Raw genomic sequence first — 23,171 nt, 5'->3', positions numbered from 1 at the left:
ACAGAGACAGAAGAATAGGGACAGTACCTGCACCAGTGGGAGGGAGCTGTGAAGGAGGAAAGGTTTCCACACACTAGAAGCCCCTTCACAGGCGGAGACTGCGGGTGGCGGAGGGGGAAGCTTCAGAGCCACGGAGGAGAGTGCAGTAACAGGGTGCGGAGGGCAAAGCGGACAGATTGCCGCACAGAGGATCGGTGCCGACCAGCACTCACCAGCCCGAGGCTTGTCTGCTCACCCACCGGGATGGGTGGGGGCTGGGAGCTGAGGCTCCGGCTTCGGTAGGATCGCAGCCAGAGGACTGGCGGTGTGAACACAGCCTGAAGGAGTTAGTGCACCATGGCTAGCCGGGAGGGAGTCTGGGAGAAGTTTGGAGCTGCCAAAGAGGCAAGAGACTTTTTCTTCCCTCTTTGCTTCCTGTTGAGCGAGGAGAGGGGATTAAGTGTGCCACTTAAAGGAGCTCCAGAAACCGCCACGAGCTGCGACTATCAGTGCGGACACCAGAGACGGGCATGAGACGCTAAGGCTGCTGCTGCAGCCACCAAGAAGCCTGTGTGTGAGCACAGGTCACTCTCCACATCTCCTCCCGGGAGCCTGTGCAGCCCACCACTGCCAGGGTCCCGGGATCCAGGGACAACTTCCCTGGGAGAACGCAAAGCGCACCTCACGCTGGTGCAACATCATGCTAGCCTCTGCTACCACAGGGTCACCCCGCATCCATACCCCTACCTCCCCCTGGCCTGAGTGAGCCAGAGCCCCTGAAACAGCTGCTGCTTTAACCCCGTCCTGTCTGAGCAACGAACGATCAGACGCTCTCAGGCGACCTACACGCAGAGGTGGGGCCAAATCCAAAGATGAACACCTGGAGCTGTGCAAACTAAGAAGAGAAAGGAAAATCTCTCCCAGCAGCCTCAGAAGCAGTGGATTAAAGCTCCACAATAAACTTGATGTACCCTGCATCTGTGGAATAACTGAGTAGACAACGAATCATAACAAACTGAGGAGGTGGACTTTGGGAGCAAGATATATTATTTTTTTCCCCTTTTTCTCTTTTTCTGAGAGTGTATGTGCATGCTTCTTTGTGAGATTTTGTCTGTGTAGCTTTGCTTTCACCATTTGTCCTAGGGTTCTGATGGTCCTGTTTTTTGGTTTTTTTTGTTACTTTAAAAAATTTTTCTTCATAATATTTTTTATTTTAATAACTTTATTTTATCCTACTTTATTTTATCCTTTCTTTCTTTCTTTCTTTCTTTCTTTCTTTCCTTTCCTTCCCTCCTTCCTTTCTTATTCTTCCTTGCTTCCTTCCTACTTTCCTTCCTTCCTTCCTTCCTTCCTTTTCTTTCTTTTTTCTCCCTTTTATTCTGAGCTGTGTGGCTTAAAGGCTCTTGGTGCTCCAGCCAGGCATCAAGGCTGTGTCTCTGAGGTGGAAGAACCAACTTCAGGACACTGGTCCACAAGAGACCTCCCAGCTCCACATAATATCAAATGGCAAAAATCTCCCAGGTATCCATCTCAACACGGAGACCCAGATTCACTCAACGACCAGCAAGCTACAGTGCTGGACACTCTATGCCAAACAATTAGCAACACAGGAACACAGCCACATCCGTTAGCAGAGGCTGCCTAAAATCATAATAAGGCTACAGACGCCCCAAAACACACCACCAGACATGGACCTGCCCACCAGAAAGACAAGATCCAGCCTCATGCACCAGAACACAAACACTAGTCCCCTCAACCAGGAAACCTACTCAACCCACTGAACCAACCTTAGCCACTGGGGACAGATAACCAAACACAACAGGAACTACGAACCTGCAGCCTGCAAAAAGGAGACCCCAAACACAGTAAGCAAAACGAAAAGACAGAAAAACACACAGCAGATGTGTTTCCTTCATCAGTAGATGAAGGAGCAAGGTAAAAACCCACCAGACCTAACAAATGAAGAGAAAAGAGCCAGTCTACCTGAAAAAGAATTCAGAATAATGTTAGTAAAGATGATCCAAAATCTTGGAAATAGAGTAGACAAAATGCAAGAAACATTTAACACCGACCTAGAAGAACTAAAGAGGAAACAAGCAATGATGAACAACACAATAAATGAAATGAAAAATACTCTAGATGGGATCAATAGCAGAATAACTGAGGCAGAAGAACAGGTAAGTGACCTGGAAGATAAAATAGTGGAAATAACTACTGTAGAGCAGAATAAAGAAAAAAGAATGAAAAGAACTGAGGACAGTCTCAGAGACCTCTGGGACAACATTAAAGGCACCAACATTTGAATTATAGGGGTCCAAGAAGAAGAAGACAAAAAGGGACTGAGAAAATATTTGAAGAGGTGATAGTTGAAAACTTCCCTAATATGGGAAAGGAAATAGTTAAATCAAGTCCAGGAAGCACAGAGAGTCCCATATAGGGTAAATCCAAGGAGAAACACGCCAAGACACATATTAATCAAACTATCAAAAATTAAAGACAAAGAAAACATTAAAAGCAGCAAGGGGAAAGCAACAAATAACACCCAAGGGAATCCCCATAAGATTAACAGCTGATCTTTCAGCATAAACTCTGCAAGCCAGAAGGGAGTGGCAGGATATATTTAAAGTGATGAAGGAGAAAAACCTAAAACCAAGATTACTCTACCCAGCAAGGATCTCATTCATATTTGATGGAGAAATTAAAACCTTTACAGGCAAGAAAAAGCTCAGAGTTCAGCACCACCAAACCAGCTTTACAACAAATGCTAAAGGAACTTCTCTAGGCAAGAAACACAAAAGAAGGAAAAGACCTACAAGAACAAACTCGAAACAAGTAAATGGTAATAGGAACATACATATCAATAATTACCTTAAATGTAAATGGATTAAATGCTCCCACCAAAAGACACAGACTGGCTGAATGGATACAAAAACAAGACCCATATATATGCTGTCTACAAGAGACCCACTTCAGACCTAGGGACACATACAGACTGAAAGTGAGGGATGGAAAAAGGTATTCCATGCAAATGCAAATGAAAAGAAAGCTGGAGTAGCAATTCTCATATCAGACAAAATAGACTTTAAAATAAAGACTATTACAAGAGACAGAGAAGGTCACTACATAATGATCAAGGGATCGATCCATGAAGAAGATATAACAATTGTAAATATTTATGCACCCAACATAAGAGCACCTCAATACATAAGGCAAATACTAACAGCCATAAAAGGGGAAATCGACAGGAACACAATCATAGTAGGGGACTTTAACACCCCACTTTCACCAATGGACAGATCATCCAAAATGAAAATAAGAAACACAAGTTTTAAATGATACATTAAACAAGATGGACTTAATTGATATTTATAGGACATTCCATCCAAAAACAACAGAATACACATTTTTCTCAAGTGCTCATGGAACATTCTCCAAGATAAATCGTATCTTGGGTCACAAATCTAGCCTTGGTAAATTTAAGAAAATTCAAATTGTGTCAAGTATCTTTTCCAACCACAATGCTATGAGACTAGATATCAATTACAGGAAAAGATCTGTAAAAAATACAAACACATGGAGGCTAAACAGTATGCTACTTAATAATGAAGTGATCACTGAAGAAATCAAAGAGGAAATGAAAAAATACCTAGAAACAAATGACAATGGAGACACGACGACCCAAAACCTGTGGGATGCAGCAAAAGCAGTTCTAAGAGGGAAGTTTATACCAACACAGTCCTACCTTAAGAAACAGGAAATGTCTCGAATAAACAACCTAACCTTGCACCTAAAGCAATTAGAGAAAGGAGAACAAAAAACCCCCCAAATTTAGCAGAAGGAAACAGATCATAAAGATCAGATCAGAAATAAATGAAAAGGAAATGAAGGAAACAATAGCAATGATCAATAAAACTAAAAGCTAGTTCTTTGAGAAGATAAACAAAATTGATAAACCATTAGCCAGACTCATCAAGAAAAAAAGGGAGAAGACTCAAATCAACAGAATTAGAAATGAAAAAGGAGAAGGAACAACAGACACTGCAGAAATACAAAAGATTATGAGAGATTACTACAAGCAACTCTATGCCAATAAAATGGGCAACCTGGAAGAAATGGATAAATTCTTAGAAATGCACAACCTGCCTTGAGTGAACCAGGAAGAAATAGAAAATATGAACAGACCAACCACAAGCACTGAAATTGAATTTAAAATCTTCCAACAAACAAGAGCCCAGGAACAGATAGCTTCACAGGTGAATTCTATCAAACAATTTAGAGAAGAGCTAACACTTATCCTTCCCAAACTCTTCCAAAAGATAGCAGAGTGAAGAACACTCCCAAACTCATTCTATGAGGCCACCATTACTCTGATACCAAAAGCAGGCAAAGACGTCACAAAGAAAGAAAACTACAGGCCAATATCACTGATGAACATAGATGGAAAAATCCTCAACAAAGTACTAGCAAACAGAATCCAACAGCACATGAAAAGGATCATACACCATGATCAAGTGGGGTTTATTCCAGGAATGCAAGGATTCTTAAATATATGCAAATCAATCAATGTGATACACTATATCAACAAACTGAAGGAGAAAAACCATATGATCATCTCAATAGATGCAGAGAAAGCTTTTGACAAAATTCAAAACCCATTTGTGATAAAAACTCTGCAGAAAGTAGGCATAGAGGGAATTTTCCTCAACATAATAAAGGCCATATATGAGAAAGCCACAGCCAGCATCATTCTCAGTGGTGAAAAACTGAAACCACTTCCACTAAGATGAGGAAAAAGATAAGGTTGCCCACTCTCACCACTCTTATTGAACATAGTTTTGGAAGTTCTAGCCGTAGCAATCAGAGAAGAAAAAGAAATAAAAGGAAAAGGAATCCAAATCGGAAAAGAAGAAGTAAAGTTGTCACTGTTTGCAGATGACATGATACTATACATAGAGAATCCTAAAGGTGCTACCAGAAAACTACTAGAGCTAATCAATGAATTTGGTAAAGTAGCAGGATACAAAATTAATGCACAGAAATCTCTGGCATTCTTATACACTAATGATGAAAAATCTGAGAGCGAAATTAAGAAAACACACCCATTTACCATTGCAACAAAAAGAATAAAATATCTAGGAATAATCCTTCCTAAGGAGACAAAAGACCTGTATGCAGAAAATTATAAGACACTGAAGAAAGATATTAAAGATGATACAAATAGATGGAGAGATATACCATGTTCTTGGGTTCGAAGAATCAACATTGTGACAATGACTCTACTATCCAAAGCAATCTACAGATTCAATGCAATCCCTATCAAACTACCACTGTCATTTTTTACAGAACTAGAACAAAAAATTTCACAATTTGTATGGAAACACAAAAGACCCCGAATAGCCAAAGCAATCTTGAGAACAAAAAAATGGAGCTGGAGGAATCAGGTGCCCTGCCTTCAGACTATACTACAAAGCTACAGTAATCAGGACAGTATGGTACTGGCACAAAAACAGAAATATGGATCAATGGAACAGGATAGAAAGCCGAGAGATAAACCCACACTCATATGGTCAACTTATCTTTGATACAGGAGGGAAGGATAGACAGTGGAGAAAAGACAGCGTCTTCAATAAATGGTGCTGGGAAAACTGGACAGCTACATGTAAAAGTATGAAATTAGAACACTCTCTAACACCATACACAAAAATAAACTCAAAATGGGTTAAAGACCTACATGTACGACTAGACACTATCAAACTCTTAGAGGAAAACATAGGCAGAACACTCTATGACATAAATCACAGCAAGATCCTTTTTGACCCACCTCCTAGAGAAATGGAAATAAAAACAAAAATAAACAAATGGGACCTAATGAAACTTAAAAGCTTTTACACAGCAAAGGCTACCATAAACAAGACCAAAAGACAATCCTCAGAATGGGAGAAAATAGTTGCAAATGAAGCAACTGACAAAGGATTAATCTCCAAAATTTAGAAACAACTCATGCAGATCAATAACAAAAAACAAACAGCCCAATCCAAAAATGGGTAGAACACCTAAATAGACATTTCTCCAAAGCAGATATACAGATAGCCAACAAACACATGAAAGAATGCTCAACATCATTAATCATTAGAGAAATGCAAATCAAAACTACCATGAGATATCATCTCACACCGGCCAGATTGGCCATCATCAAAAACTCTAGAAACAATAAATGCTGGAGAGGGTGTGGAGAAAAGGGAACACTCTTGCACTGTTGGTGGGAATGTAAAATGATACAGCCACTATGGAGAACAGTATGGAGGTTCCTTAAAAAACTACAAATAGAACTACCATATGACCCAGCAATCCCACTACTGGGCATATAACCTGTGAAAACCATAATTCAAAAAGTCATGTACCGAAATATTCATTGCAGTTCTCTTTACAATAGCCAGGACATGGAAGCAACCTAAGTGTCCATCAACAGATGAATGGATAAAGAAGATGTGGCACATATGTACAATGGAATATTACTCAGCCATAAAAAGAAACAAAACTGAGTTATTTGTAGTGAGGTGGATGGACCTGTAGTCTGTCATACAGAGTGAAGTAAGTCAGAAGGAGAAAAACAAATACTGTATGCTAACATATATATGGAATCTAAGGGAAAAAAAATGTCATGAAGAGCTTATGAGTAGGACGGGTATAAAACACAGACCTAGTTGCGCATGGCCTTGAGGATATGGGGTGGGACAAGGGTAAGCTGTGACAAAGTGAGAGTGTGGCATGGATATATATACACTACCAAACATAGGGTGGATAGCTAGTGGGAAGCAGCCACATGGCACAGGGAGATCAGCTAGGTGGTTTGTGAGCACCTAGAGGGTTGGGATAGGGAGGATGGGAGGGAGGGAGACACAAGAAGGAAAAGATATGGGAACATATGTATATGTATAACTGATTCACTTTGTTATAAAAGAGAAACTAACACACCATTGTAAAGCAATTATACTCCAATAAAGATGTTAAAAAATATATATGGCTTGCTCTACCAGCTCTTAAACATATAGGTTATAATTAAAACTGTGATACCTAATAGGAAATTAGTTGAATGAAATGCTATGCTATTTTTAAAAGAAAATGGGTGGGGGGATCTCTATATACTGCTTTGGAGTAGTCTCAAAGATATGTTATTAGCAAAAAAGCAAAATGAAGTTACGTATTAAGAGTATGCCACCGGTTTGCCTTGTGGCGCAGTGGTTGAGAATCTCCCTGCCAATGCAGGGGACATGGGTTCGAGCCCCGGTCTGGGAAGATCCCACATGCCACGGAGCATCTAGGCCCGTGAGCCCCAACTACTCAGCCTGCACGTCTGGAGCCTGTGCTTCGCAACAAGAGAGTCCTTGACAGTGAGAGGCCTGTGCACCTCAATGAAGAGTGGCCCCTGCTCGCCTTAACTAGAGAAAGCCGTCACACAGAAACGAAAACCCAACACAGCCAAAAATAAATAAATAAATAAGTTTTTTAAAAAGCCAGAGAAATCAGCAAATATATATTTTTTAAAAAGCGTATGCCACCATTTATCTAAGAAGTATGCTACTATATCTGTGTGTTTGTTTTGATTTTTAAAAACGGAATAAACAAACTGCTAGGGGAAGTGGGGAGTGGCAAGTAAAGCCAGTGTCTGAAAGTCAGAAGCACATCGCCACACGTGAGCCTGTATATTGAGTTGGCCGAGTCACACAGAGAAGAACTATTTCAGATGACACTTAACCACAGTGATTTGGCTGGATACACCTAATAAAATATCTTAAGGACCAAACTTTTAATAACCGTTTTGTTGGCCATATCTTTAATAATCGGTTGTATGTTATTTTGAAATACTTGCATATGTATAGAAGGATAATACATATTAATGTTATTGGAAGCAAATTTTTCAGCATTAGACAGAAAATATAGTTATAAGATCTAAGAATCTAAGCAAAAACCCTAATCATACATATTGTGATTATTTATGGATGAAATGCTGTATTATTTGCTTGAAAATAATTGAGGGAAAAGTCAATGAGAATAGATGTAAAACAAAATTGGTTATGTATTGATCATTGGGAACCCAGATGATGACTACATGAAGATTCATCATCTATATTATTTTTTCTGCTTCTCTATTTGTTTATGGAAATTATTTTTAAAAATTTAAATGTATGCTTGAGAGCATAAAAGTGTACTCCTAAGTAACTCATGAGTTAAATGGAAATCACAGTAGAACTTACAGATATTTGGGGTAGAACAATAATGAATTTTATGTACTGTTTCAACTGTATGACATGCAGGAAAAACAGTACTTAAAGGTAAATTTATTGACTTAAATGCTCCAAGAAAAGACTTAAACTAAGTAAGTTCAACTCAAGAAGTTAGGAAAAGATATACAGAAAAAATTGAGGGGAAGAGTAAGAATAAAAATACCATCACCTTTTATAGATATCTCAGTAGGTTGAATTGAACCAAGGCGTTCTAGGGGAGAGTTGGTCTGTAATTTTCCTTTCTTCTAATATCCTTGGTTCTATATCAATGTTATGCTGTCTCATGGAAGAGTTGGTCAGTCTAAGGGGAAATTGGTAGGATTTCTATATTATCACATATTAAATAGTTAAATTTCTGCCTCAGTGAATACTTAACTGACTTAGAAACGTTACAGTTTTTTTCAGCACAAGTTTTGTGCAGAGATGCTGGACTAGACACTGAGAATATATACACAGTTAAGATACTCTCCCCACTCCTGTAGCACTCCAGTCTAAGAGAAGATACAAATTTGTAAATAAAAAATTACAATCAGGGGCTTCCCCGGTGGCGCAGTGGTTGAGAGTCCGCCTGCCGATGCAGGGTACACGGGTTCGTGCCCCGGTCCAGGAAGATCCCACATACTGTGGAGCAGCTAGGCCCGTGAGCCATGGCCGCTGAGCCTGCGTGTCCGAAGCCTGTGCTCTGCAACGGGAGAGGCCATGACAGTGAGAGACCCGAGTACCACCAAAACAAACAAACAAAAAAAAATTACAATCAGGTGAGAAATGTCAGTAAACAAATGTCCCAGTGCAGTGTCCTGAAGGAAGATTGATTCTTAATGCACATGGCAGACTCTGGGGAAGGCTGGGGAGGTTTGGTTAAGTAGCCTCCAAGAAGAGTTGGCATTTACCAACCAGCCTCTGTGGCTTCAACAGAGGACACGTGAAAAATCACCAGAAGGAGTTTGCCATTTGGCTGGGAGCCAGTGTGTCATGAGAGCTGTCAGTGAATGTCATTTCAGATTTTGGTAGCAAGGTTCATGAGAGAACATGATCTGTAATTTTTCTTTGTTTTAATGTCCTTGTAAGGTGTTAGGGTTATGCTGGTCTCAAAGGTGTTGTGGAGTTTCCTTCTTTGCTGTTCTCTGGAAAAGGGTTTATAAGATTAGTATTATTTCTTCCTCGAGTGTTTGTGAAGTCATTTGGGCCAGAGGTTTTCTTTGGTCAGTATGTATTAAACATTTAGTAGAAACAGTGACCTTAAAAAATTGAATATGTGTCTGAAAAGGTGATACATCATTCTTATTGCCATTTTCACATAATAAAACTTCCATCTGTTCACCAAGGTTACCACAGTCCACAGTTTGGTCAATGTTGTATCAGTGACAGAAATTCACTAGTATAGGAATCCAGTCTCTTTCTAATTGTCAAGTGGTATATGTTCAACTAAAAAAATAACAATGACTACCTGAGCTGTTGAATGAGACCAATCTATGCCATCCAGATTCTTTTTTAAAAAAAGTAAATTTATTTATTTGTTTATTTATTTATTTTTGGCTGCATTGGGTCTTCCTTGCTGTGTGCAGGCATTCTCTAGTTGCAGTGAGCGGGGGGCTACTCTTCATTGCAGTGCACAGGCTTCTCATTGCAGTGGCTTGTCTTGTTGCAGAACACAGGCTCGAGACGCGCGAGCTTCAGTAGTTGTGGCTCATGGGCTCTAGAGCGCAGGCTCAGTAGTTGTGGCGCACAGGCTTAGTTACTCCACAGCATGTGGGATCTTCCCGGACCAGGGATTAACCCATGTCCCTGCATTGGCAGGCGGATTCTTTTTTTTTTTTAAATTAGTTAATTAGCTTATTTATTTGTTTGTTTGTTTATCTATTTATTTTGGGCTGCGTTGGGTCCTCGTTGCTGTACTCAGGCTTTCTCTAGTTGCGGTGAGCAGGGGCTACTCTTCATTGTGGTGCACAGACATCTCCTAGCAGTAGCTTCTCTTGTTGTAGAGCCTGTGGCTTCAGTAGTTGTGGCTCATGGGCTCAGTAGTTATGGCTCGTGGGCTCTAGAGCGCAGGCTCAGTAGTTGTGGCACACGGGCTTAGTTGCTCTGCGGCATGTGGGATCTTCCTGGACCAGGACTCGAACCTGTGTTCCCTGCATTAGCAGGTGGATTCTTAACCACTGCACCATCAGGGAAGTACCATCCAGATTCTTGTAGGCTTAATTTATTATGAGCATGCATCAGATCATTTAATCTACTTGATTTATTAGAGTTATATTTAAAGGTTAATAATCTTGATGAGCTTTACTTCTTAGAATGCTTTGTCTCAGTTACTTTGAGAGATTTATTTTTAATTGAATATATTTTATAATAAGCAATATATTCACATTATTCAAACTTGAAAAGTTATAAAAAAATGTCTCTCTTGAAGTCAGTCCTTTAGTCATCCAGTTCCCCAGGTCCAGAACCATCAGGTGTTAATTTCTTCTTGGCTGTCCTTCAATTCAGATTCTCTGGATATGCATGTAGTATATATTCCACCTGCCCCCCCCCCTTTTTAATACTATCTATTCTGTAGTATGCTTTTAACTTAGTATGTCTTAGACTGTTCCATGACACTGCCTCTTAGAGTTACTTGTTTTATTTCCTCTTATGGCTGCCTTGCATCCTAGGATAATGACAAAGATGAATAAAACAATAATAAATTAATGTAACCATTGTAATATTGGTGGATTTTTAGGTTATTCCTAGTCTTACTACAGAAAAGGCTATGTTGAATATCCCCAGTTGCTTTTGAATAAATGAATATCCTTTTTCTTTGCTAGTTTTTTAGGATAGATCTTCTGTTTCATTTCAGCCATGAACCAGAGGATCAGTCAGAGTGCTCCAGTGAAACAGCCACCACCCCTGGCCCCCCAGAGCCCTCAGGGAGGAGTCATGGGTGGTGGCAATTCCAACCAGCAGCAACAGATGCGGCTGCAGCAGTTGCAGATGGAGAAAGAGAGACTGCGACTGAAGCAGCAAGAACTGCTTCGGCAGGTGAGGCCACAGGTTAGAGACCAGCCTTCCACTCTTGGGGTTTTGTTTTCCTATATAAAGTTGGGTGTGTTTCATTTTGGCATTTATTAGTTACAGAGGAATGTTGTTTCTCTGAAACTAGAGTGACACAGAAACATTCTGTCCAGCTCTCGTCTTAGTTTCTTAACTGGCCTTTGATCACATAGGCTATAACTTGTAAACCTGTATCACAAAGAGATGTTTTGGTCGTATTCATTGCAGTCAGGCAAAAATCGAAGGAAGCAAGGGTGCTTTTCCTCAAATATACAGGCATACCTCGGAGATATTGCCAGTCAGTTCCAGACCACCAGAGTAAAGCAAGTATTAAAATAAAGTGAATCACATGAATTTTTTGGTTTCCCGTTGCATATGAAAGTTAATGTTTACACCGTACTGTAGTCTGTTAAGTGTGCTATATAGCATTATGTCTTAAAATAAACAATGTAAATTGTTTATTGTAAAATTTAATGTAAATTTAATGTAAAATTAAATACCTTAATTTAAAAATACTTGATTGTTTAAAAATATTAACCATCATGTGAGCCTTCAGTGAGTCATCTTTTTGCAATAGTAACTTCAAAGATCACTGATCACAGATAACCATAACAAATGTAATAACAATGAAAAAGACTGAAATATTGTGAGAATTACCAAAATGTGACACTGAGGCATGAAGTGAGCACATGTTGTTGGAAAAATGGCTCTGATAGACTTGTTAGACGCAGGGTTGCCACAAACCTTCAGTATGTTTAAAAAGAAAAAATTGCAGTGTCTGCGAAGTGCAATAAGATGAGGTATGTCTGTACATGGAATTGCAGACTACTATATATCTGAGGATTTCACTAAGGGGGGAAACTCTGGGACATCACTTGGGGAGAAACATCTTTAACTTTAAAAGAATTATTTGTCTAGGGTAATACACAATATGATATTTCTCAAATGATAAATGTTTCAGTATTGCTGAATCTAAGATGTTTTATTTAAAACAATACAGGCTATCCCAAGTTTAGAAGATCCCACAGTGCTTTAAAATTATCTACTTATGGATATTTTTTCATGTTGGGATGGGTAGGTTCTAACATTAGAGAGCTGGAAAACTTTACTACCATTTTTACCAGTTTTCTTTCAGAAATACTGTTGGTCTTTATGTGCCATAAGAATATATAATCCCTCATCTCAAAATGAATTTTACTTTATCTTATTTCAGAGTGATAAAATCTAAATTCAGATATTGGGAGTGTGATCTTCTCAAAGCAATATATTTAAAAATTTTTATGTAAATATTTTGGATAATAAACATGATGTGATTTTGAAAGTGTACAAAAGGTAAACGTACAGTGAAAATGAAATCTCCTTTTCCATTTCTCTAGTTCTCTTTTCTGGTTGTAAGTAGCTATCAGTTTCTTGTATTTTTTTTTTTCCCCAGAGACATTCTCTCTGTTTGGGAACGTGAAATATACGTATCTGTACTATTTTTCCTCACCTAAATCATAGCATACTAAGTATAGGCATTAAAAATATCATTATACTCTACATTTTTGTGGCCAGGATGTACACATTTGAACAAGGTACTTTTTTTTCATGAGTGTTATATTTTAATAAGTGTCACGTGTTAATGGAAATACATGAACTTGATACAGTCATTGAACTCAGATTTGGGATTTGAAGAACTGGTACCTAAGAATTAAACTAAGCCATGGAATCCCAGACAGGCACACCTTTAAACTGTTTGTGCTATCAGTAACCTGCCAGTGTAATTCTAGTGTGGTTGGCACCAAAGTTAGTAAGAAATATGATGCCAGCATATGATATCAAGAAGTGGTCTTGAAAGAAATATTCCCTCATCCGCCTTTAAGAAGGTAGAGAAAGGAAGCACATTAACAATATTACTGTATCTCTGATGGACTTTTTAACATATTACTATAAAGGAAATATTTTTCATTTAAATAAAACTTTATCATCAGAACAAGGTAGCACCATCAAAATTATATAGCTCTTACAAGAAATAAAGCAATTTAAGGGTATGTTTTACGCAGCCTGTTTTCATTTTGTTGTTACTGAGTACTAGATGGCGTATGCAAATATAATTTCACATATGAATTAAAGACTACCAAAACCAAGAAACCTTATTAATAAGAAAGGTTAAAGTCTGGGAATGGGCCATCCATCATTTTATTGTTGCCGTAGATCAGCTCTCCCCCACCCCCTTCCCGCCCAATGGGTAAAATGCTGCTACTTGTAAAATTCTTCATTCTAAAGAATTTTTCTAAATCTTATTATTCTCACTCTTACTCTGGGTGATGGGTCCTAGACAGAATAGTTTCCTTTAAAGGTAACTTCTTTATTTCTTCTTTACTACCTACTGTATTGTCTTCTTTTGTTGAAGTGACAGATCTGCTCTATTCTTATACTAATGGTGTATTTTTTAAGATTTTTTGGTTTTGTTTTTTAGCAATCAGTATAAATTCAGTGTATCTTAAGTCTTTGGGCTTCCTGTGAACTTCTTCCATTGATAGTTTCTCTTATCACTGAAGCATCAAATTATATTTTTCCTGCTTCATCTAATATTCAGGAGTAAAGAACCTACCTGACCAATATCCAGTTTTATTTGAACCCTGACACCTAAAGTCTTACTGTCCTATCCTCAATGCTGTTTAACACTTCTGAGGTTTCTGTTTGTTATGTGGTGACTCCGTTGGCTCCTGTCTTCCTCAGTCTGCTTCTTCTTGGGCTAGCTTGGGAATTCTGTGCTATAGTGATATGTCTGGATACAATTTGTAAGTCAGCCTACACAGCCAAACCATGTGGCTTAAAGTAATTTTTATCCATCTTATTTTTCACTCTTAGGCAATGCGGAATATCAATCCCAGCACAGCAAATTCTCCAAAATGTCAGGTAGGCTCTTATCTGATGTTTTAGCATTGAAAACAGATATTAAATTAGGAAAGAGAAATACTTGTGCTCCAGGGGCCTGTCCTCACTGAAGATTAGCCCAGAGTAACTTTGAGGCATCTTTCTACCATGATACTTAAGTTAACATTGCTGTTCCCAGAAAGTTTACACTATCTGTTCCCTCCCCACTCCTCCCAGAGTAGTATTCAAAACTTTGTTGAGGTCTTTTTTTTCCCACATTTGATACATAGTATATACACCCTGTCAGCCTTGAAGTGTGCCTGATTTTTTATTTGCGTAGCCTAAAATAGTACTTACAATGATTTATAGAAATTAATAATTTGAACAGTAACAAAGGTAGTGCAGGTTATTTGCTTGGGTAGGCTACTTTAGGAAATCTTATTAAGAATTATAATCATACTACTAGGAAAGGAAAAGGTTCTTTTAGTGAACACTCCAAAGAAGGAATATTAAAATCATCAGAAGAGAAAAGGATCTACCTGAGTACTGTTTTGGGTTTCTTTGTTGGCTTTTATCAGCATTCCTCCCTGATGAACCCAAAGGAACACTGGTTGTGAAGGTACCTTATTTAGATGGAAAGATTGTGGCCATTTTTTCCTTCTGTAACATAGGCACTTACCTGACTCATGGAAACAATCTCATTCTTGAAACCAAAGAGATTCTCTTTGTTCAGGGTTCACAGATTTGAAGGAATTAGGAGCTGGGGGATTATTGCACTTTTCTCAGATTGCCAGAAGCAACCATGAAACACCTCATATTCTGTGGAGCTCTTCTGCACTAGGCTAACAAGTGCATTGTGTTAGAATGAGCTGTGGAAGTGGGAATTGGCAGAACTCCACTCATTTTAGATACTGTTAACTGGTCCATTGGAGCACCAGATAGAATCTTCATAGAGACCAGTTAACTTTGTGAGAGGAAAAACTCTATTCATTGTCTATCTCATAAATGCCTCCTTTAATCAAGAAATCCAGGGAATAACTAATGAACGTCATCTTTGCTAAAGCAGAGCAGACATTCTTACAATGAGGACCACTAATACCACATTTGACTGGGAAGAGCACTGTAGCATTGGATCTTTATATAAAGTGAAGACATTTTTCCTTGCTTTTTCTCTGAAGTGTTTCTTTTATCTGTAGTAAATGAAGTAGAAACATAGGAGCAGAAATTAATTCAATTGAGATTTGGGATCAAGCAAAAAGTTCTCCATGTTAAAGTGTTTTGAAATTGTTTCCTTTTTATTTTTTCCTACTAAGATCTTAAACTTTAAATCTGATAAGTAAATTAAATACCTTCGGGTCTTTATTCCATACATCAGTATAAGTGTAAACAGTTGCTCATTAAAATTATCAGGAGTTTTTAGATACTTCTTTTAGTAGTAAAGCTTTAGAAAAGTTAAAGTTAAAGTTTGTAAATTGAATTTCTGTTAAATTTGTATGGTATTAAAATTACAGAGCTGATTCCTTAGATTTGTCTAAGCCAGAGCAGGAAACCTGAAAGAGATAGGTTTTATAAAAGGTTTTTTGTTTTGTTTTGTTTTTTGTTTTTTTTGCAGTACGCAGGCCTCTCACTGTTGTGGCCTCTCCCATTGCGGAGTGCAGGCTCAGCAGCCACGGCCCACAGGCCCAGCCATTCCACAGCATGTGGGATCCTCCCGGACCAGGGCACGAACCCACGTCCCCTGCATTGGCAGGCGGACTCTCAACCACTGTGCCACCAGGGAAGCCCTATAAAAGTTTTTTTAAATTCAACTTTGCATATGTGGAGAATAAAATACTGCCTTGTTATATAAGATTCAGTTGTCAATGTATTTACCTGGCACAATTGTGAAAATGTATGAAATTCCAGTATAGGGCTAAATTTGGAGTTGCTCAAATACACAGAATCTGGTTGTATTTGTATCAAGCAAGTATCTGTGTTTTTCTCATCCTACATATTTTCTAGATTATCTTAATGTAGATGCCAGGAAAGATTCCACAAAGAAGGGTCATATCTTAAGTGAAAATGTCTTTTAATAAGGTTACCAGGATAATCAAGAAAGCCAGAAAGAGCTTTCCAGTCTCAAAAAACAGACTGTAAAAAGGAATAATGAAGAAAAAGGGTTGGATCCATTCAATACTTGAGTGCAAGGCAGTCCTGTTCAGTGTTGTGGGGGGGGTTGGGTTCTGTTTGTTGTTTGTTTTTACTTTTCTAATAGAAATCAGTGCAGATGAGTTAACAAGCAACATGAAATCAGTGGTATTGTTTTGTAATTATATACGGCATTTGCTGTGGGAAGGTACCAGACTTCAGAATATTCACAAATTACTTGTTTCAAAAGCTATGCTTAAGTACTTCTGCATGAGATTAACAAAACCTGTCTGTATTGTAGGATTTTCTCGTCTTGTAAACTAGTGTCAATATGGGTGAGGTTAATACAAAATTCTGAAAAATTGAGACAACTTTAAAGGGGTTAGTATATTTTCTTAGTTAAAAATGGAAATTATTGCCGTAATTTGTTAGGGTTTGTTGGCAGGGTTTTGGAAAAACTTGTCCTCATAGAGCTTTAAATTTTTAAATTTCATTTTGATTATTCACTATTTTTGTTTCTAAAGCAATTTCTGGTCTCAGAAAAAAAAAACTTTTTAAAAGTATAAACATCGTTTTTGCTCCATGAGATTGAACACGTATGGAATGCTCAATTTTCTCTGTATAACTCTTTATAATACATCAGTTTCTCCTCTGTGACTGGAGGGAGACCTTTGAGAGAGTGGGTTAGGAATGCATCCCAGCTTCTGTTTCAAAGTCTTTTGAAACTAACACTTTGAGGAAAGATAGTTCCCCCTGAGTGTGAATGTTTTTACCTTCTCTTATGCTTAAGAATGTGGTTCTTAGTACCTGCGGTTCCCTAATACCTATGAGATCAAGCCTAAACTCTGTAACCTAGCTTATTTATGGTCTGTGGTCAGTAGCCTTCTTTCTCTCTCTCAATTCTGGTTAAGCCAGTTACCTTCCTTCTGCCAAGTGCACTCCTCTGTCTTGTTGCCGTGATTCCACTCATGAGCTTTTCCCCATAAGGAGTACCTGACTTTTCCCCTTCCCCTTTACTGATTAAGATTCTCCATTTCCTTTATAAGGCCTAGGTCAAAACGCATCCCCAAGTGCCCTCATCAGAATGCTTGAAACGACCCAGAAAATAGAAACAAGACTGCTGTGTATAGATAGCTTATCTCTGAGCAAATAATTGCTTTACTCTTCATATAAATTATAGCTATAATTTTTTGCAACTGATGAATATTGTGTAGTTGCCATTCCTTATGGATAGTAATAAATACACACCAGGGTCAGTTACTGGGTTAATGATGGATAAAACCCACAGTATTAATGTTAAGGATATTGTAGTACACTGTTAGCCCGAAATGGTGAAGAGATTCAGATATCCATAATTTTAGTCAAATAGAGCAAAATAGTACAGCACCCCTGTTCAGAGCCATGTGAAAATAATCAGCCATGTGAAAAAAAGTAATAATAATTTTTTTTTCTGAATTTAATAATAGCAAAGTTTTGGCTTTTTTTCCCCTCCAAACTCTTTTATGTTAGCAGATACTAGAAAAGCTATTTCAGAATCCAATTAATACCTTTTCCAAGTTTATCTCTCTTCTTTTTGAAGTCCTAATATTGAATAAATCATAGATTCAAATGATTCTGTGAATCATTCTATGAATTTGAATCATAGATACACATCTTTTTAGTCAAAAAGGTTGTTCTGAAGTTGAAGATACTTTGGTAAATGGCACAAATATTTAAAAACAAAAAGCATTCTAAACATTGGCTAAATGTTTTAATAACTTCCAACATAATTAAATATTCTGTGACTGTTTAAAGCTGTGTTGGAAAATGGGGTATGGCAAGACCTATCTTGAACAGTTGGAAGAAATGGCTTTTTGTTTGTTTGTTTTTAAAATTGTTGACATAAACTGCTATTACTAAGACAAACTGTTTAAAAGATGTGTATTTTCAGAGTTATTCTTCATTTCTAAATTTGGATTTCTAGTTTGCTAGACTAACCTACCTTAAATAAATTGATTAGGTTGGAGAGGGGGGACCTTCACTTGTGTGCAATATATTATCCAGAAATGAAACACTCTTACATAGTATTTGCTGAAGATAAAATTGCTTTAAGAAAGTAAAGTTGACATTAATTTTATAGAATTTTCTAAAAATGGAATCATAACTTTTTCACCTTAGCATGATTATTTTGAGATTCATTCATGTTGTATTTACAGTTCATTCCTTTTTATTGCTAAGTAGTATTCCATTGTAGGGATATACTACAATTGTTTATCTGTTCACCTACTGATAGATATTTGACTTGTTTCTAAATTTTGACTTGTGTAGACATATGCTTCCATGTCTCTTGGATACTCTAAAGAATTTAATAACCTAGAGATGTTCTAAATGTTTCCAGACTACTGACTTCTTCTACTGCCTTTCTCCTTATTTTTCTAAATGATGTGAACCAAAGCATCAGTTTTATATGCAGCCAAAATACTACCAGATATGTATTATCTTAAATTATCTTCTTTACCCTATGAGAAATGATACTCCTATTTAAATGAGAGGAGGGAAATACAAAAAGGACCAGTGGCTCATGGCTGGATCCTGAGTCCATAAAAGTCCACTCTATGAACCAGGCAAATCATGTTTTCCTTTATAAACCATCCTGGAAAGTTCCCTCCAGACCAAGCTGGGACCATCAGTTGTACTTATAGTTGCAGATAGCTCTGACTCCACATGTGTCCCAGATTAGCTAAGATTTACAATCTCAATGGGAAAAGCCACCACATTTTTGTATTATTACAGAAGAAAATGAGCTAAAAATATTTGCTTCCTTTAGAAAAAGTCAAATACTCTAAAAGAACTGTTTGACCTTTGAAATACAGAAGCATGATAAATTTTGGCTGAATTTCCTATAACTTGCTTACTTCTCCATTTTTGAAAGTCTGTCCAACTGTTTATTCTGACTACCTTTGGGAAAAAGAGAAGCTTAACGAACTTGTATTTTTAGCTCAGTATTCTAATATTAGACATTTGTTCAGGATAAAAAACTCCTTAGAGATAGACATAACTTTCAACATGAAGTGTTTCAACTGAAATCAGTTTTTGTAGACAATCCAATTATGTCCCAAGGCTGATTTTTAAAACAGCTATGCCAGATTTACTCAATTACAAAATCATGTTCATATTCATCCAAAATGTGTTTTGACAAAATTACTTTATTGCAGTAGAATGGGTTTATTCTACTTAGGTACATGTAGATATATACAGGAATTATTTTTAAATGCATATAATGGAGAAAGTTTATATGAAATATTTTTGATTAAAAAATTCAGATTGTTTAACTTCATTTCATACGTATCCATATTAATTATTTTTCTGTAAAGTCACTGGCAGAAAGTCTGTACAATTCTGAAACAAATTTTTAATATTTTACTTCTAAAATTATTAATTTTATACAGTGTGTTCACATTTACAGTTCTTGGCTAAGGATACAAGGAATTACAAAGCTTACTCACAATGAAACCCATGATTTAACTGTTCCTCACTGGCAGCATCACTCTCCTTCAAAGTCCGACTAGGTAAAGCATGGAGTAGGATACTTCTGCAGATTTCCACATCTCTATATGGGGGTGTGTGTGCATGCATGTGTGTGTGTTTATGTGGAAGTGGATTTTACTGTTTTTATATTCAGTTGAACTCTGAACTTATTGATATATGTTAAGGGGAGGGGGAAGTTGGCCTGTTTTCCTACATAAATACATACGGTTTTCCTCTCCGATTTTTGACAGTTTCCTTAAAATAGCAACAAAAATGTTTCATCTTCCTTACTGAACCCAGTGAAATAAATTATGTTCACAGATGAAAATATTAACAAAATAATTAATTGGGATTGACATATATACACTGATGTATATATAAAATTGCTGACTAATAAGAAAAGGAAGGAAAGAAAGGAAGGAAGGAAAGAAAAGAAAGAGATGGAGGGAGGGAGGAAGGAAGAAGAAAGGAAGGAAGGAAGAAAAGGAAAGAAAGAAGAAAAAAAAAGAAAGAAAGAATGCCTTGGGGAGGGGGCTACCAAGTAGTCGTTTAGTTAAAGTAATTTTCTTTCTAGCAAATACTGAGCTATGTAAGAATATACCCATTTTGGGATGATGTATGTGTAAGTTATATATCAATGATACCTCAATAATACTTCAACAGTTACTTCTAATCAACCCTGGTTGGTTGGTTTTGGGACTTTGTTAGTTTTTCCTGTAACTAGAAGTTTCAAACCTGAGCTGAGTATCCATACCTGGTATATGGGTTCTGTAATCTATGTATATGTTATTTATATCGTTGGCCTTATAATATTACATTTATTTTCATGCCGTATTCTTCACTATTTGGTTGATAATGCTAACACCATCCTACCACCACCACCAGTAAATAAAGTGGCATTTTTTTTCCCCTTGTTCCTTTCAAGTTCAGTTTACATGAATCTCTAGGTTAGTTACTCTTAGTCCTGGCTCAAATTTAGATTTGATGAGAAGTATTTCCATAGCCTTTTAGGGGGTTAGATATCTTCTTAGGCAACTTGTAAAGATTAGCCTTCTTATTCACATCTCTAAATTACCTTTCTTTGTAAATTTGGATAGTTGGTTCTTTAGTGTCTGCTGACAGTAGAAATTCAGTTGTTAAAGGCAGCAAAAAGTAAAAATCTGATAGCTTCAAACAAGCAATGTGGCAGAATTCAAAGTAGCGAGAACATGGAGATTTTGCACATAACAATTAGCTTTAACTTCATAAAACCTTGAAAAAGTGGAAACCATCAAAAGATAAAATAAAAGTTGTAAAAACTATGAAAATTATAGCCAATTTATTAAGTTATTTCAGTAATGATTTATTTGCTTTGTGCTGCAAGGCCTTCAAACCTAGGTACACAGAAACATGAGCATGCCTTCCCTAGGCATCATCCTCATCCAGGGCCTATAATTTTATTCACTTTATAATGTATTGCTTTGAGGGCTTTCTTGGTGGCACAGTGGATAGGCCTCCGTGCTCCCAATGCAAGGGGCCTGAGTTCGATCCCTGGTCAGGGAACTAGATCCCACACACATGCCTCAACTAAGACCCAGCTCAACCAACCAACCAACCAAATAAATAAATAAATAAATAAATATTTTAAAGTAAAATAAAATTTATTGCTTTTAACATCCTTATATTTTAATAGCAACATAAATTCTTCAAAGTATTTAGAAACTCTTGTTTTATGCTCCAAAATGAGCTTGTTCTATGCTCATTCATGTATTCATTTTGTGCCCTTAAGGGACAAGAGAAGAAATAATTACAATATCATGTGATAAGTGCTAAGATCGTGTTACATACATATGCTCAGGGTGTGAAAGACATATTGTCTATCTGTCTAATCTAATCCAATCCAAAGATGGAGATGGGATCATTCTGGAGAATTACCTAGAGAAGGTAACTGTGTCTTAAATAATAAGAAAGAAAAGTGTTCTAGTCAAGAGTATATGGAAAGACATGGTACCAAGAGAAAACATCTCATATTACAGACCTGCAGGGAGTGCACTTTGTTTAAAAGTTACTTCTCACTTTGTAAGGTGAAAATGGGGGGTGAGGGGCGCATCAAAGATAGAAGACAGAGAAAACAAGTAAAATGGATCCCCAGAAGCTGCTAGGAGTGTGGGTTGGCCTAGAACAGGAGACAGTGGGAGGGAGGGAATCCATTTTCTGAGACTGGAAGAAAAGTTATAAAGGTGATGAATGAAGATGGCTTTGGGGGAGCAGGAAGAGATGATAGAAGGATCCAGAAAACCACAGATTGTGCCTGATGACCTCAGTGTTCTTATTTAAATGGGAGAGAGCTTGAAAAAGGAAAAGCACTTAAGTGAACAGGGTCTTGAGAGAGTGTGCCAGATTTGGAGTAGTAATCATGAGAATGTGAGAAGAAAGTAACCAAGGACCCAAGAAAAAACAAAAAACAATGAGTGGTACTAAGGAGAGCCCAGCCAAGGCCAAAGACTATTAATTTATAACAGTCTGGATAGTTGTATGATTTTTCTCTAGCATTTCTTAGCAGTCTCAGTATAGAAATGAAGCAAGCACATTTTTAATATTGATTCATGGTTGGAATTTGCTGTGTTGAAATAAAATTATGTGTATATCAGGAATCTGAAAGGTAATCATGTGTATTTAAAATGATCAGCCCTGCATTTAAACTTGTAGGGAAGAGCCAATAGATTGGAATAGTAGGAGGCAGAAGAAACTGGGTGGAAAGAAAAAATACGGTTCCAGAAAGCGGGATGAGTACATGTAAGATTTCTGGGGAAGAAGTTTCTAAACCAGTTCAGGGTGTGACCGAGGAAGTTAATGACTGAACATACAATGGTAAAGTGGTCAATATCATTGCAATTTAGAGAGCCAGGAATTTCAGCGTTGTATTACTGTATAGATTTTGTGCATGGATATTGACAGTTCCCGGGTGATAGATGCAGTTGCAATGAAGTGAAACAATGATCATTGTCCCAAACATGAGTAAAGATTGTAGAGGTAGGTTTGGTCTTGAATAGCAAGGTCTTGGCTGTACCAAGTGGGTGATTGTGAGGTGGGTAGGGATGAAGATCACTGGAATCCAGAAATTCAAGGAACTCATGTTGAGTGAATCATCTACATAATGTATAAGTAATAAGATATTGTGGCATGTCTTAATATAATATTGAAATAGTAATGAACATAAATGGTATTTTAATACATTTGCAACAACTAGAGCATGATATGAAAATGTTTTCTATTGATGAAAAGCTGAAAAGTCAAAGGTATAGTAAATACTAGTGTTTGTTGCCTATATTTATAATTGAAGAAAATGCTAGATTTTAGTTATAGGTTAATGAAAATAAAGATATAATTTTTCTTCTCCATCCAAGT

General features: G+C 37.3%; 1 protein-coding gene across 12 annotated transcripts in view; it reads left to right on the top strand.

Moving 5' to 3' along the window:
* Positions 1 to 23,171, top strand: part of YAP1 (Yes1 associated transcriptional regulator) — a 115,055-nt gene that overhangs the window by 81,968 nt on the left and 9,916 nt on the right. For 3 of the 12 annotated variants that reach the window (XM_059069896.2, XM_067038577.1, XM_059069897.2), the window contains 2 exons: positions 11,098 to 11,291; positions 14,145 to 14,192. In XM_059069896.2, the coding sequence (XP_058925879.1) occupies positions 11,098 to 11,291; positions 14,145 to 14,192 (242 nt within the window). The remainder of the gene's footprint in view (positions 1 to 11,097; positions 11,292 to 14,144; positions 14,193 to 23,171) is intronic. The other 9 variants (XM_067038578.1, XM_059069900.2, XM_059069898.2 and 6 more) reach the window with 3 other exon arrangements.

Source organism: Kogia breviceps, chromosome 7, assembly GCF_026419965.1.
Source record: "Kogia breviceps isolate mKogBre1 chromosome 7, mKogBre1 haplotype 1, whole genome shotgun sequence".
Taxonomy (NCBI): Eukaryota; Metazoa; Chordata; class Mammalia; order Artiodactyla; family Physeteridae; genus Kogia; species Kogia breviceps.
The sequence above is the reverse complement of the archived record's forward strand: the minus strand, read 5'-3'. Positions and strand labels throughout refer to the sequence as shown.